This window comes from Procambarus clarkii, chromosome 16 (assembly GCF_040958095.1).
Source record: "Procambarus clarkii isolate CNS0578487 chromosome 16, FALCON_Pclarkii_2.0, whole genome shotgun sequence".
NCBI lineage: Eukaryota > Metazoa > Arthropoda > Malacostraca > Decapoda > Cambaridae > Procambarus > Procambarus clarkii.
The window spans coordinates 3,887,378-3,903,157 of record NC_091165.1 but is presented as its reverse complement, the minus strand read 5'-3'; the positions used below and the strand labels follow the sequence as shown (position 1 = coordinate 3,903,157).

Sequence of the window (15,780 nt, the reverse complement as noted above, 5' to 3'; positions counted from 1 at the left end):
GGGCGTTTCCTACAACGAGGCAAGAGCCGGGACCAGGAGCAGCAATTCAACTCTCATCGGAGGGCGAGTCCACATCAGTGAGGTGGAAGTAGTTGATTCTAGTTTCCCTCCCAATTCCCCTTAAGTCAGCTATATATTTAGCCAGAATATCTTTCACGTCTTGAGCAAGGCTCACGAATGTCTATGTCACGGTAGGACACATTTGTGAGAAGTGAGGCTGTAGGAAGCTCTCACGGTATATATATTTGCGGTGTGTGGATGCACCTGTAATCATTGAAGAGTTTACTGTGTTGTTGATGATTTCTTTCATGTGGTATTAATATTATAAATTATGCCAGAGAATATATATATATAAGTGTACCAGTTATTGGTGTTAGGCTATATGCTCGGTATTTATCTCATTATTATTGATATTGATGAATTGATCTATATATATGTATATGTTGGTGTGTTGAATAACATTTCCATGTGTGCAGTGATTAATTGTGTTATCGCCTTCGAAAGGAATTACTGAATCTAAGGACAGTACCGTGGTTAATTGCATTCATTGTCAGTATTATGAAGTACAGTGCATTATGCCATTATAGTGAAATATTATGTTAATTGCTGTAGAAATGAGTTATTGAACTTGAGATCAGTGTGGTCATTCATTGCGTTCTATTGCCATTATAGAATTACTGTGTTGATGACAAACATAGTGATCCCTGCGAATATAAAGAAATTGGCACTTCATGCCAAAGAAACAAGTACATAAGCATTCGCACGGTGAGGGGGGCCACTCAGCTGACATTGACAGGAGGGGGAGTGTTGCCCTCTAGACGAGCCCCAGTTTTATGAAGAGAGAGAGACTTTCTGCATGTACTTGATGCCTCGTTGTTGATATAGATATAATACCTTGAAGGTTTTAAGTAAAATACAAAATACCTTCGCCTGTGACCAGATTTAATGAGTGAGCTCTCTGCCACTAGTACCACAATTCCACAATAACGCTGACGTGTTACTGGACACGGGAAACACCAGTTGGCGACATTGCAGTTAGCAGTGGAGCCCTTGTCGGGGCGGGCACACGGTTGGGAGAGAGCAACTGTGTTCTCGCTCGTCTTTGGCTATAAAGGCCGGCTGGAGATTGACTGGGGTACTCTCCTGGCGAACAGTGGCGCCGCGAGGATTGAGTGAAGACCCGCAGGGCTACAGTGAGTAACAGTTATCACTAATACTACTGGGTGGTGTCTATGTAGAGAGAGAGACACCCCGGCGTTGGCGACCGTTGACAGGATATCAAGTGCAGACATTTATATTTACTTACAACTAAGGTAAACCCCGACATTGGCAATCTTGCCAGGTGTCTGGGATAAAGATTTTGTGTATACTGTTACTCGCCCCCTCGTATTCCCCGACACTATACAACCAAATTCGAGGATTTTTACTTAAAATCATATAGATAGTTCTCGTGTTATTTAGATCATTAATAAGGCATGTAAAAATGTTGTTTCCAATGCAAACTATAAAAATCATGGTGTTTTCATTAGAATTAATTAAAATGTTCCTGATTTTCCGTTTCCAAAAGAAGATGTACATGTAAAACTGCTCCAATCCGGCTAAAACGTTGATATATGCAATAAAAACAGGGTTTCTCTCTTAATCAACATCTTACTCGCTAATTTAACGAAGTACAAATGGTTGATTGAAAAAATTGTTTTTAATGTGAATTTGCCATTAATTACGCGTAAACATCATATTTATCGTATATGTAATGAATTATTTACAATAAACTAAAAATCCTTAAAAACCTAGAAAAACTGCAAAATATTGCAAAATTGGACATATTTGGTTCAAATCACCTAACGGAAATAACGATGAAAGACGTCAAAATATTGCTAAATTCGTTGATTTTTAGTACTAGGCATAATGCAAGAAAACCCACTGAAACGCAATATTATGTGGAATTCTAAACTTTGTAGGCCAAATCATATGTCGTGAAAAAACCTCAAATAGTATCGAAATATTAGTAAATTCGAATATTTTTATCTAAATCTCACAACATTAATAATTTGAAAAAAGTGACTATGTAACCAAATTCGAGGATTTTTCTTAAAATCATGTAGATAGGTCTCGTATTATTTACATCATTAATAAGGCATATGAAAATGTTGTTTCCAATACAAACGATAAAACCAATGTGTTTTCATTAGAATAAAGTAAAATGTTCCTGATTTTCCGTTTATACTACCAAAAGAAGATGTAAACGTAAAACTGCTCCAATCCGGGTGAAACAAATAAAAACAGGGATTCTCTCTTATACAATATCTTACTCGCTATTTTAACGAGGTACGAATGGTTGATTGAAAATAATGTATTTAATGTGAATTTGCAATTAATTACGTGTATACATCATATTTAACGTATATGTAATGAATTATTTACAATAAACTGAAAATCCTTAAAAACGTAGAAAAACTGCAAAATATTGCAAAATTGGACATATTTGGTTCAAATCACCTAACGAAAAAAACGATGAAAGAGGTCAAAATATTGCTAAATTCGTTGATTTTTAGTACAAGGAATAATGCAAGAAAACTTACTAAAACGCACTATTATGCGGAATTCTAAGATTTGTTGACCAAATCACAAATCGTGAGAAAACCTGAAGTAGTATCGAAATATTAGTAAATTCGAATATTTTTATCTAAAATCACACATGAAATTGAAAAAGTCACTATATTACCAAATTAGAGGATTTTTACTTTAAATCATAATACTAGGTTTCGTGGCTTTTAGATCATTATGAAGGCAAATGAAAATGTTGTTTTCATTACAAACGTTAAAAATCAAAGAATTTTCATTAGAATTAGGTAAAGTGTTCCTCATTTTCCGTTAATATTACTGAATAAAGAAGTACACGTAAAACCGCTCTAATCCGGCTGAAACATCGAAATATGCAATAAAAAACAGGGTTTCTCTCTTAATCAATATCTTTCTCGCTAATTTAATGAGATTCGAATGGTAGACTAAAAATAATGTATATAATGTGAATTTGCAATTAATTACGTGTATAAATTACATATGTCGTATATGTAATGAATTAATAACAATAAACTGAAAATCCTTAAAAACGTGGAAAAACTGCAAAATATTGCATAAATTGGACATATTTGGTTCAAATCACCCAACGGAAAAAACGACGAGAGACGTCAAAATATTGCTAAATTCGTTGATTTTTAGTACAAAGCATAATTCAAGAAAACCCACTAAAACGCAATAATATGTGGAATTCTAAGATTTGTAGGCCAAATCATATGTCGTGAAAAAAACCTCAAATAGTATCGAAATATTAGTAAATTCGAATATTTTTATCTAAATCACACAACATTAAAAATTTGAAAAAAGGGACTATATAACCAAATTCGAGGATTTTTACTTAAAATCATATAGATAGTTCTCGTGTTATGTAGATCGTTAATAAGGCATGTAAAAATGTTGTTTCCAATACAAACTATAAAAATCAATGTATTCATTAGAATTAACTAAAATGTTCCTGGTTTCCGTTTATATTACCAAAAGATGATATACACGTAAAATCGCTCCAATAGGGCTGAAACGTCGAAATATGCAATAAAAACAGGGTTTCTCTCTTAATCAATATCTTACTCGCTTTTTTAACGAGGTACGAATGGTTGATTATAATAATGTATTTAACGTGAATTTGCAATTAATTACATGTATACATCATATTTGTCGTATATGTAATGAATTAATAACAATAAACTGAAAATCCTTAAAAACGTGGAAAACTTCAAAATATTGCAAAAATTGGAAATATTTGGTTCAAATCACCCAACGGAAAAAACGATGAAAGACGTCAAGATATTGCTAAATTCGTTGATTTTTAGTACAAAGCATAATGCAAGAAAACCCACTAAAACAAAATATTATGTGGAATTCTAAGATTTGTAAGCCAAATCATATGTCGTGAAAATACCTGAAGTAGTATCGAAATATTAGTAAATTCGAATATTTTTATCTAAAATCACACATGAAATTGAAAAAGTCACTATATTACCAAATTCAAGGATTTTTACTTTAAATCATAATGCTAGGTTTCGTGGCATTTAGATCATTATTAAGGCAAATGAAAATGTTGTTTTCATTACAAACGTTAAAAATCAAAGAATTTTCATTAGAATTAGGTAAAGTGTTCCTCATTTTCCGTTAATATTACTGAATAAAGAAGTACACGTAAAACCGCTCTAATCCGGCTGACACGTTGAAATATGCAATAAAAACAGGGTTTCTCTCTTAATCAATATCTAACTTGCTATTTTAACGAGGTACGAATGGTTGGTTGAAAATAATGAATTTAATGTGAATTTGCAATTAATTACGTGTTTGCATCATATTTATCGTATATAAATGAAGTAGTATCGAAATTTGGAGCCCTGGTCGACGACCGGGCCGCGGGGGACACTAAGCCCCGGAAGCACCTCAAGGTAGCCTATGTAATGAATTAACAATAACCTGAAAATCCTTAAAAACGTAGAAAAACTGCAAATTATTGCATAAATTGGACATATTTGGTTCAAATCACCTAACGGAAAAAACGATGAAAGACGTCAAAACATTGCTAAATTCGTTGATTTTTAGTACAAAGAATAATGTAAGAAAACTTACTAAAACGCAATATTATGCGGAATTCTAAGATTTGTAGACCAAATCACATATCATGAGAAAACCTGAAGTAGTATCGAAATATTAGTAAATTCGAATATTTTTATCTAAATCACACAACATTAAAAATTTGAAAAAAGTGACTATGTAACCAAATTTTAGGATTTTTACTTCAAAACATATAGATAGGTCTGGTGTTATTTAGATCATTAATAAGGCATATGAAAATGTTGTTTCCAATTCAAACGATAAAAACCAATGTGTTTTCATTAGAATAAACTAAAATGTTCCTGATTTTCCGTTTATATTACCGAAAGAAGATGTACACGTAAAACCGCTCTAATCCGGCTGAAACGTCGAAATATGCAATAAAAACAAGGTTTCTCTCTTAATCAATATCTTACTCGCGATTTTAACGAGGTACGAATGGTTGATTGAAAATAATGTATTTAATTTGAATTTGCAATTAATTTCGTGTTTGCATCATATTTATCGTATATGTAATGAATTAACAATAACCTGAAAATCCTTAAAAACGTAGAAAAACTGCAAAATATTACGTAAATTGGATATATTTGGTTCAAATCACCTAACGGAAAAAACGATGAAAGACGTCAAAATATTGCTAAATTCGTTGATTTTTAGTACAAAGAATAATGCAAGAAAACTTACTAAAACACAGTATTATGCGGAATTCTAAGATTTGTAGACCAAATCACATATCGTGAGAAAACCTGGAGTAGTATCGAAATATTAGTAAATTTGAATATTTTTATCTAAATCACACAACATTAAAAACTTGAAAAAAGTGACTATGTAACCAAATTCGAGGATTTTTACTTCAAATCATGTAAATAAGTCTCGTGGTTTTTAGATCATTAATAAGGCATATGAAAATGTTGTTTCCAATACAAACGATACAAACCAATGTGTTTTCATTAGAATAAACTAAAATGTTCCTGATTTTCCGTTCATATTACCGAAAGAAGATGTACACGTAAGATCGCTCTAATCCGACTGAAACGTTGAAATATGCAATAAAAACAAGGTTTCTCTCCTAATCAATATCTTTTCGCTATTTTAACGAGGTACAAATGGTTGATTACAAAGAATGTATTTAATGTGAATTTGCAATTAATTACTTGTTTGCATCATATTTGTCGTATATGTAATGAAATAATAACAATAAACTGAAAATTCTTAAAAACGTGGAAAAACCGCAAAATTTTGCATAATTCATTCAAATCACACAAAGGGAAAAGAGGAAGATAAACGTCAAAATAATGTTAATTCGATCATTTTTAGTACAAAAAAAATCAAGAAAACTTGCTAAAAACGCAATAATTTGCGAAATTCTAAGATTTGTAGGCCAATTTACATATGCTGCGAAAACCTTAATTAGTATCGAAATATTATTAAATTCGAATATTTTTAACTAAAATAGCACATGAAATTGAAAGTCACTATATTACCATTTTCGAGGGTTTTTACTTCAAATCGTAACGCTAGGATTCCTGGCATTTAGATCATTAATAAGGCAAATGAAAATGTTGTTTCCATTACAAACGTTAAAAATCAATGTGTTTTCATTAGAATTAAGTAAAATGTTCCTCATTTTCCGTTAATATTACCGAAAGAAGAAGTGCACGTAAAACCGCTCTAATCCGGCTGTAACTTCGAAAAATGCAATAAAAACAGGGTTTCGCTCTTAATAAATATCTTACTCCCTATTTTAACGAGGTACGAATGGCTGATTGAAAATAATGTATTTAATGTGAATTTGCAATTTATTACATGTATACATCATATTTGTCGTAAATGTAGTTAATTAATAAAATAAACTGAAAATCATTAAAAACGTAGAAAAACTGCAAAATATTGCTTAAATCGGATATATTTGGTTCAAATCACCCAAAGGAAAAAACGATGAAAGACGTCAAAATATTGCTAAATTCGTTGATTTTTAGTACAAAGCTTAATGCAAGAAAACCCACTAAAACGCAATATTATGTGGAATTCTAAGATTTGTAGGCCAAATCATATGTGAAAAAAGCTCAAATAGTATCGAAATAGTAGTAAATTCGAATATTTTTATCTAAATCTCACAATATTAAAAATTTGAAAAAAGTGACTATTGTGACGGTGTTCACCCCCTTATATTTCTCCCACGCCAGCTGTAAGAGCGTGGGAGAAATCTACCACACCACACCATCTACTCTACCCGAACGTTCTCTACCTTCCATAGAACAATTTGACATATGTGGGAGCATGAGGTGTTCTCGCGTTGGCGAGAAACTAGCCAAAGAAGAGTTTTTTGGCCAGTGGCTTAGGCCCTTTAGGACGCCAAGATGGCGCCGGACCCTACGTTTTCCCGCCAAGACGTTATGACGTCAGTGGCACCAGATTGGTCAAGAACGGTGACGTGGCACAGGGAGCCAATGAGAAACGCCCCTGGAAAGTATGATGTCACGAGTGCAGGGGGGTCCGGATGGCGCGTGCCGTGGCGCCAAGGAGTTAGACACGACACGTCAGGTAGGTCGGACGTGCGATCGGGGGTCCTGTTAGTCTGACAGTTTTTGCCCCAACTCCGGTGGATTTACGCATCACCAGTGGTCTGCAAGCACCCTGTGAGGTCTTCCTGTACTCCATGTGTCGGACAGAGAAGGAATTGACTAGCAACAAGTGCTCTAGTGACAGGTGCTTTGCATGAAGTGAAGTCTGAGCAGTGACGTCCGAGACGACTGTACAGTTTCACCAGTTGGGTGATGATGTAGTGGCTGGGCCAGTCCACCATGAGGAAGGAGAAGAACGAACTAGCTGGGAATACGAACGACTGCAGCCTCCACAACTGCAAGAGGTTGTGGAGGAGCACGGGGCCTGCAGAGGAGAGCAGCAGGGAGAAGACGCGTTTTTGGGTGTTGGTTGGGTTCCTGGAAAGACCATCAGTGTGTGTGTGGGGGTGTTCCCTACAACGAGTCGAGAGCCGGGACCAGGAACTTCAATTCAACTCTCAACAGAGGGCGAGTCCACGTCATTGATGGTGGAAGTAGGTAATTCAATTTTGCCTCCCATTTCCATTTAGTTAGCTATAAGCCAGAGTATCTTCTATGTCGTGAGCAGGGCTCACCAATGTCTACGTTTCTAGTGAGACACAGTTGTGATGAGATGCTGTAGAGCTCCTCTCATGGTATATATATATATATATATATATATATATATATATATATATATATATATATATACATATATATATATATTTTTACTATAGAGTGTATTACACTTATTTGTATAATTTGCACGACGTTTCGAACCTCCATGGTTCATTCTCAAGTGAATGAACCATGGAGGTTCGAAAACCATGGAGGTTCGAAAGTGAACCATGATTCACTTGAGAATGAACCATGGAGGTTCGAAACGTCGTGCAAATTATACAAATAAGTGTAATACACTCAATATATATATATATATATATATATATATATATATATATATATATATATATATATATATATATTATATATATATATATATATATATATATATATATATATATATATATATATATATATATATGCGGAAAATCCACAGAGAAATATGAAATGAGGTGAACGTCTCGGCTTTGTTAAAGCCTTTGTCAACACCAGACTGACTAAGGAGAAGGGAGAAGGGGGGAAGATATATAGGCCCCTTCTCCCTTCTCCTTAGTCAGTCTGGTGTTGACAAAGGCTTTAACAAAGCCGAAACGTTCACCTCATTTCATATTTCTCTGTGGATTTTCCGCATAAAATGATCAGTGTTTTGTGATCGTCAATTGCATATATATATATATGTATGGTGTGTGATTTCACCTGTGGTTTTGGTGAAGAGATTACTATTAGCCAGAGTATCTTCTATGTCGTGAGCAGGGCTCACCAATGTCTATGTTTCTAGTGAGACACAGTTGTGAAGAGAGGCTATAGAGCTCTCATGAAATATATATATACGGTGTGTGATTGCACCTGTGGTTCAATGAAGAGATTTCTGTGACGAGGACATTTATATTCATGTCATTTATATTATAAGTTTGTGCCAGATATATATATATATATATATATATATATATATATATATATATATATATATATATATATATATATATATATATATATATAAATGTACAATTTATTAGTGTAAGGCTGTGTGCCCAGTATTACCTCGTTATTACAAATATTGATGAAGTGATCTATATATATGCTGAAATTTTTGAATAGTATTTTCATGTGTATAGTGATTTACTGTGTTCAAGCCAGTACTGTGATATACTGTGATCATGAAGGGATAATAGGCGCTTCACGCCATGATAGTAAATACAGTGAGCAGGGCGAAAGTACAGTGAACTGAATGAGTTGCCAAACGTTCGATAACACTGTTTTTGGAGCGTGGGAATCGCGCGGAAGCCGGGAGTGTTGCCATCGCGAAGTGTTCCAGATTTATGAAGAGGAAATGATTGCTGCTCATGTATTTCTTTGCCTTGTTGCTGATCCAGAATTATAATACTTTAATCTTTTAAGTAAAATACAAAACAACCTTCGTGTTTGTGTTATCCCTCCATTACTTTGTTGCTATTGAGTCCATTGAAAAGAGAGTGATTTAAACAAATACTTACTTGATACCAAAATTGATTAATGTTCTATTGGGCCACTACTATATTACTATTCCACTGAGGTGTTACTGGACACGGTAAACACCAGTTGGCGACCTTTAGTGAGCGGTAGAGCCCTCTGTCGGGGCGGGCACATGTTCAAGAGAAGAGATCGTGTTCTTACTCGTCTTTGGCTATGAGGCCGGCTGGAGATAGACTGGGAGACTCTCCGGGTGAACAGTGGCACCGTGAGGATTGAGTGAAGACCCGTAGGGCTACAGTAAGTAGCAGTTATCACTATTAGTATTTGGTGGTGACTGGTGAGAGAGGGAGGCACCTCGACCTTGGCGACCTTGCCAGGATTTAAGTGCAAGAGAGAAACCCCGACATTCATGGCATATATATAAATATATATATATATATATATATATATATATATATATATATATATATATATATAAATATATATATATATATATATATATATATATATATATATATATATATATATATATATGTATGGTGTGTGATTTCACCTGTGGTTTTGGTGAAGAGATTACTATTAGCCAGTGTGTCTTCTATGTCGTGAGCAGGGCTCACCAATGTCTATGTTTCTAGTGAGACACAGTTGTGAAGAGAGGCTATAGAGCTCTCATGAAATATATATATACGGTGTGTGATTGCACCTGTGGTTCAATGAAGAGATTTCTGTGACGAGGACATTTATATTCATGTCATTTATATTATAAGTTTGTGCCAGATATATATATATATATATATATATATATATATATATATATATATATATATATATATATATATATATATATATATATATATAAATGTACAATTTATTAGTGTAAGGCTGTGTGCCCAGTATTACCTCGTTATTACAAATATTGATGAAGTGATCTATATATATGCTGAAATTTTTGAATAGTATTTTCATGTGTATAGTGATTTACTGTGTTCAAGCCAGTACTGTGATATACTGTGATCATGAAGGGATAATAGGCGCTTCACGCCATGATAGTAAATACAGTGAGCAGGGCGAAAGTACAGTGAACTGAATGAGTTGCCAAACGTTCGATAACACTGTTTTTGGAGCGTGGGAATCGCGCGGAAGCCGGGAGTGTTGCCATCGCGAAGTGTTCCAGATTTATGAAGAGGAAATGATTGCTGCTCATGTATTTCTTTGCCTTGTTGCTGATCCAGAATTATAATACTTTAATCTTTTAAGTAAAATACAAAACAACCTTCGTGTTTGTGTTATCCCTCCATTACTTTGTTGCTATTGAGTCCATTGAAAAGAGAGTGATTTAAACAAATACTTACTTGATACCAAAATTGATTAATGTTCTATTGGGCCACTACTATATTACTATTCCACTGAGGTGTTACTGGACACGGTAAACACCAGTTGGCGACCTTTAGTGAGCGGTAGAGCCCTCTGTCGGGGCGGGCACATGTTCAAGAGAAGAGATCGTGTTCTTACTCGTCTTTGGCTATGAGGCCGGCTGGAGATAGACTGGGAGACTCTCCGGGTGAACAGTGGCACCGTGAGGATTGAGTGAAGACCCGTAGGGCTACAGTAAGTAGCAGTTATCACTATTAGTACTTGGTGGTGACTGGTGAGAGAGGGAGGCACCTCGACCTTGGCGACCTTGCCAGGATTTAAGTGCAAGAGAGAAACCCCGACATTGGCGACCTTGCCAGGATCACGATCAGGATCACGATCAGGATAACGATTAAGATTGTGGTGTTTAATAGTGGCCATAGGTATTAGGTACAGGTAACAGGTATTCACTCATAGCACAAGTATGGAGGACGAGAAGGTAGCAAAGTTTATTGACACAGGAATGAACAGGTGCTGGATGATTGCACCAAGGCGCAGCTGCAGTTGATAGCTGACCACTTTGGAATCCCGTTGAGATCCTCCAAAGTGGGAGAGAGGAGGCTTGAGATTGTGGCGCAGCTCAGGGCCCGAGATGAGGCTTTGAGGCAGGAATGGCCACAGACACCTGCCAGTGCAGGGGAGAATTTGAGCATTGGTGGAAGCAGTAGGGGATCCAGCGGCAGCAGGCGCAGCGTTAAGCTGGAGATGATGAAGCTGCAACTGGAGGCACAGCTGAAGCGTGAAGAACGAGAAGTGCAGCTGAAGCGTGAAGAACGAGAAGCACAGCTGAAACGTGAAGAACGAGAAGCACAGCTGAAACGTGAAGAACGAGAAGCAGAAGCACAGCTGAAGCATGAAGAACGAGAAGCACGGCTGAGACGGGAAGAGCGTGAGCATGAAGCACAGCTGAGACGGGAGGAGCGCGAGCGGGAAGCCAAGCTGAAGCAGCAAAAGATTGAAGCCAACAGAGAGGTTGAGCTGAAGTGGGCTGAACTAGGGCTAGCCGCACCCGCACCCTCACAGCAGGAAGATCGACGGGTGAGAGAGCGCGATTTACCGGTCTTTGTGCCTAATGAAGCTGAGGGCTTCTTTAACCATTTCGAGAGGGTCGCTACCTTCAAGAAGTGGCCAAGAGCAGAGTGGGCGGAGCTGGTTCAGGGTAGGCTCACAGGAGAAGCTCACGAGGCTTACAACATGCTTGACCTCATGGAATGCACCAATTACGATGCTGTGAAGAGAGCAGAACTTCACTCGTTTAAGCTGACTCCAGAGTGTTACAGGAAAAGGTTCCGAGAATGTACCCTTTCGCCAGGTAAATCTTATGCAGAGACGGCGCGGGACATGGAGAGAAAATTCCTGAAGTGGTTGGAATCTGAAGGGGCTAAGTCAGCTGAGGACGTCAAAAGGCTAATGGTCATGGAGAAATTTATGTCCGTGCTCTCTCCTGAGATCAGGATTAGAGTCAAGGAGGCTGACATAAAAGACCTGAGGGCTGCTGCTGACAGAGCTGACATGTTGGAGGAAGCCTTGCGACCACGCAGAGAGGGACCGCACCGACCGCCAGTATACTCCGGCTATGGGAGTAGTTTCAGGAAGACGGATGGATGGAGGACAGGAACGAGTTCTCCCAAGTCCCACCTCTCGAGTGGAGATGGTAGGGGACTGAAAAGCTCTGTGGAACCAGTCAAGAAGCCCCTAGCTGAGAGTGCCGGATCTGTTGTTGTGCCGAAGGACACTACGAGGGAGACGACGGAAGGCGCGAGGAAGACACACTGAGCGACGGCCTCTGGAGGCGTTGCCAGGGCGAGTGGTGGTGGAAGGTCACCACCAAGAAGGTTCCGCTGCTACAACTGTGGAGGATTGGGACACATCGCGCGGGAATGCAAACGCCCTAAGCAGCGGGGGAACGTTGCTTTCGTTCGGGTGGAGTGACCGAGAACGTGCGGGGTGAGCCCGTGCCAGGTGTAGAGAAGAGAATTCACCCGTTCGTGTGTGAGGGGACGGTAAGGATGGGGGAGGCAGACCCCATTCCTGTGAAGATATTGAGGGACACCGGGGCTGATTTTACCCTGGTGAGTAGAACCTTGTTCCCCGAGGGTTACGAGAGTACCAGTGTGGGGGTGGCTGTTGTGACCACTGTGGGAGGCCCAGTGAGGATGCCCCTGCACAAAATAACTTTGGATTCTGTTTATGGCTGTCAGACCCTAGTGGTAGGGGTCTGCGCCTCAATGCCCAAGATGGAGGCGCAAGTCATCCTTGGGAATGACGCCTGTGGAGGATGTGTCCTCCCTAACCTCGTGAAAAGCGAAGAGTGCTTGAAGCACTACAGAGAGAAAGGCGGAGTATGAGACGCCTGTGGGAACGAGAAGGGAATCGCGGAGGTGGCGTTCCCTGTATGTGCTATGATCCCAAGACGGGGCAACGAGCACGGAGTGAGTGGATCTGATGGGGGCTGAAGAGGAGACGTCTGACAGCCTGGGAGTCGATCACCTCTTCGTGGAACCCGGAGGGCAAGTGGAGGGCGAAGGCAACCCGGATGGTGAGTTACAGGTGACCCTCGCCAGTTCTCTTGGGGTGGACCGCGCTCGTCTGAGGGAGTTACAGCAGGTGGAGTTCCCAGATTTGATTCGGGAGGCCAAAGGAGGACGTGTTGGTCCTGAGAGGGCCACTCATTTTTATCTGCAGGATGAGATGCTGATGAGACAATGAAGGCCTCTGAGAATGGAGGCCGGAGAAGAATCATTAGGTATAAGGCACCAGGTAGTGTTGCCGGCCCAGTGCAGAGCGGCAGTGCTGGATCTGTCGCACTCTGTGGATTCTGCAGGTCACCTGGGAGTGACCAAGACTCTACGCAAGATTAAGGACCATTTCTACTGGCCGGGTATGAACGCCGATGTGAGGCGTCACTGTAAGACTTGCTTACCTTGCCAGAGGGCAGGAAAGAGTGTACCCGCGATACCAAGGGCCCCGTTAGTCCCTGTTCCTGCATTTGGGCCAGCGTTTGAGCGTCTGTTGGTCGACGGGGTAGGACCGTTGCCACGGACAAAAAAGGGAAATACCTACCTGATGACCATCATGTGTGCGGCATCAAGATTCCCGGAAGCTGTCCTGATGCGACGTTTGACGTCAAAAGGTGTAGCCGGGCAGTTGCAGCGTTTTTTTTCTTGGGTGGGGATGCCCAGGGAAATCCAGACGGACTGTGGGAGCGTATTCCAGTCCAAGTGGTTTAGACAGACCGTGTCGAATTGGGGAGTAACTCAGATTCGGTCGTCGCCCTACCGACCGCAGTCGCAAGGGGCGATCGAAAGGTTTCACTCCACTCTGAAAACCATTCTGAGAGTGTTCTGTGCAGAACAAGGAGCTGAGTGGGACAAGGCAGTGTACCCGGCGTTGTTTGCTATAAGGAACGCTGTGGTGGAGTCGTTGGGTTTCTCACCATTCCAGCTGGTATATGGACATGAGGTACGGAGTCCTTTATCCATGCTGAGAGAGCAATGGGCGCCAGGAGTGACCGTGGGAACGGTCAACGAATGTGTACAGAAGTTTAAGGAGCGTCTCGCATTGGTGAAAGAACTGGCAGGAAAGCATTTGAAGGAGGCGCAGCAAAAGATGTCAGAGTGGTATGACAAGAAAGCTACGCCAAGAGAGTTCCAGGTTGGGTCCCAGGTTATGGTGTTACTGCCAGAGAGGAGCCGTGTGACCGAGTCACGATTTGAGGGACCGTATAAGGTGCTAAGACGGTTGGGTCCAGTAAACTATGAAGTCAGTAAGCCGGACAGACCCCGCAAGACACAAGTGTGTCATATTGACCGTCTAAAGCCTTTCTTCCCTGCAGAAGGAGGAGCCGCCGTGCCGGGCGGATCGACGCCGCGAGAACTACAGCAGAAGGTGGTATTGTGTGTGCAGGTGAACCAAGAAATTCCAGCGGAGGAAGGAAAGTGGTCCAGGACGGACGGCACCCATCTCTCCAATACGGAGAGTTTGGCGAATATCGAAGGCAAGCTTCAACACCTGGAAGGACGACAGAGAGCGGACCTGACGGACCTGTTGAGAGAGAATGCCTATCTTTTTACTGACGTGCCCCGACGCCACAAGAGTGTAACGCACGAGGTAAAGGTGAGGGACGCCAGGCCCATTAAACAGAGTGCTTATAGGGTCAGTCCTGAGAAGCGAGAGTTGATGAGGAAGGAGGTAGAATACCTTCTTGAGAATGACCTTGCCGAGTCTAGCAACAGCGAGTGGAGTTCCCCGTGTTTGCTAGTTAAGAAAAGCGACGGTACATTCCGCTTTTGCACGTACTACAGGAAGGTGAACTCCATCACTGTGGCAGATTCCCACCCCATCCCCAGGGTGAGTGATTGCATCGATCAGGTGGGTAGTGCCAGATATGTGTCCAAGGTCGACCTGCTCAAGGGGTACTACCAGATCTCGTTAACTCCGGAGGCAAGAAAGATATCAGCTTTTGTAACACCGGACGGGCTGTATTAGTATAAAGTGTTGCCCTTCGGGATGAAGAACAGCGGAAGTTGTTTCCAACGCATGATGAACGAGTTGCTGACGGGAGCCGAAAGCTGCACTGTGTACATTGATGATATAGTAGTGTACTCCGACGATTGGGAGACACACCTAGAGCGACTCAGGGAGCTGTTCAGGAGGCTGGAAGATGCTAACCTGACCGTGAACCTAGCCAAGAGTGAGTTTGGGAAGGCCCATCTAGAATACCTAGGCTTCGTCATCGGCCAAGGAGAGGTAACCCCTGAGGACCACAAGGTATCAGCTATTAGAGAGTACCCAATACCCAGGACACGGAAGGAGTTGCTGAGGTATCTTGGGATGATAGGATACTATCGTGGTTTTTGTAAGAACTTTTCCACGATAGCGCATCCTCTGACAGAGTTACTCTCTTAGAATACACGATGAAAGTGGGGAGAGGCCTGCCAGGAGTCTTTCGAGAAGACGAAGAACCTGTTGACAGAGGCCCCAGTGTTGATATCCCAGATTTTACAGCTAGGTTCGTTTTGTATGTAGATGCCAGTGATGTAGGGATAGGAGCCATGTTGGCCCAGGAAAGGAGCGGGGTACATAGGCCTGTCGCATT

The 15,780-nt window shown here is 40.4% G+C and overlaps 1 protein-coding gene across 1 annotated transcript in view; it reads left to right on the top strand.

Moving 5' to 3' along the window:
* Window positions 1-12,458, top strand: part of LOC138365448 (uncharacterized) — a 34,545-nt gene extending 22,087 nt beyond the window's left edge. Inside the window, exon 2 of the mRNA XM_069325757.1 lies at window positions 11,482-12,458. Within this exon, the coding sequence (XP_069181858.1) occupies window positions 11,482-12,458 (977 nt within the window). The remainder of the gene's footprint in view (window positions 1-11,481) is intronic.
* The last annotated feature ends 3,322 nt before the right edge of the window (window positions 12,459-15,780 follow it).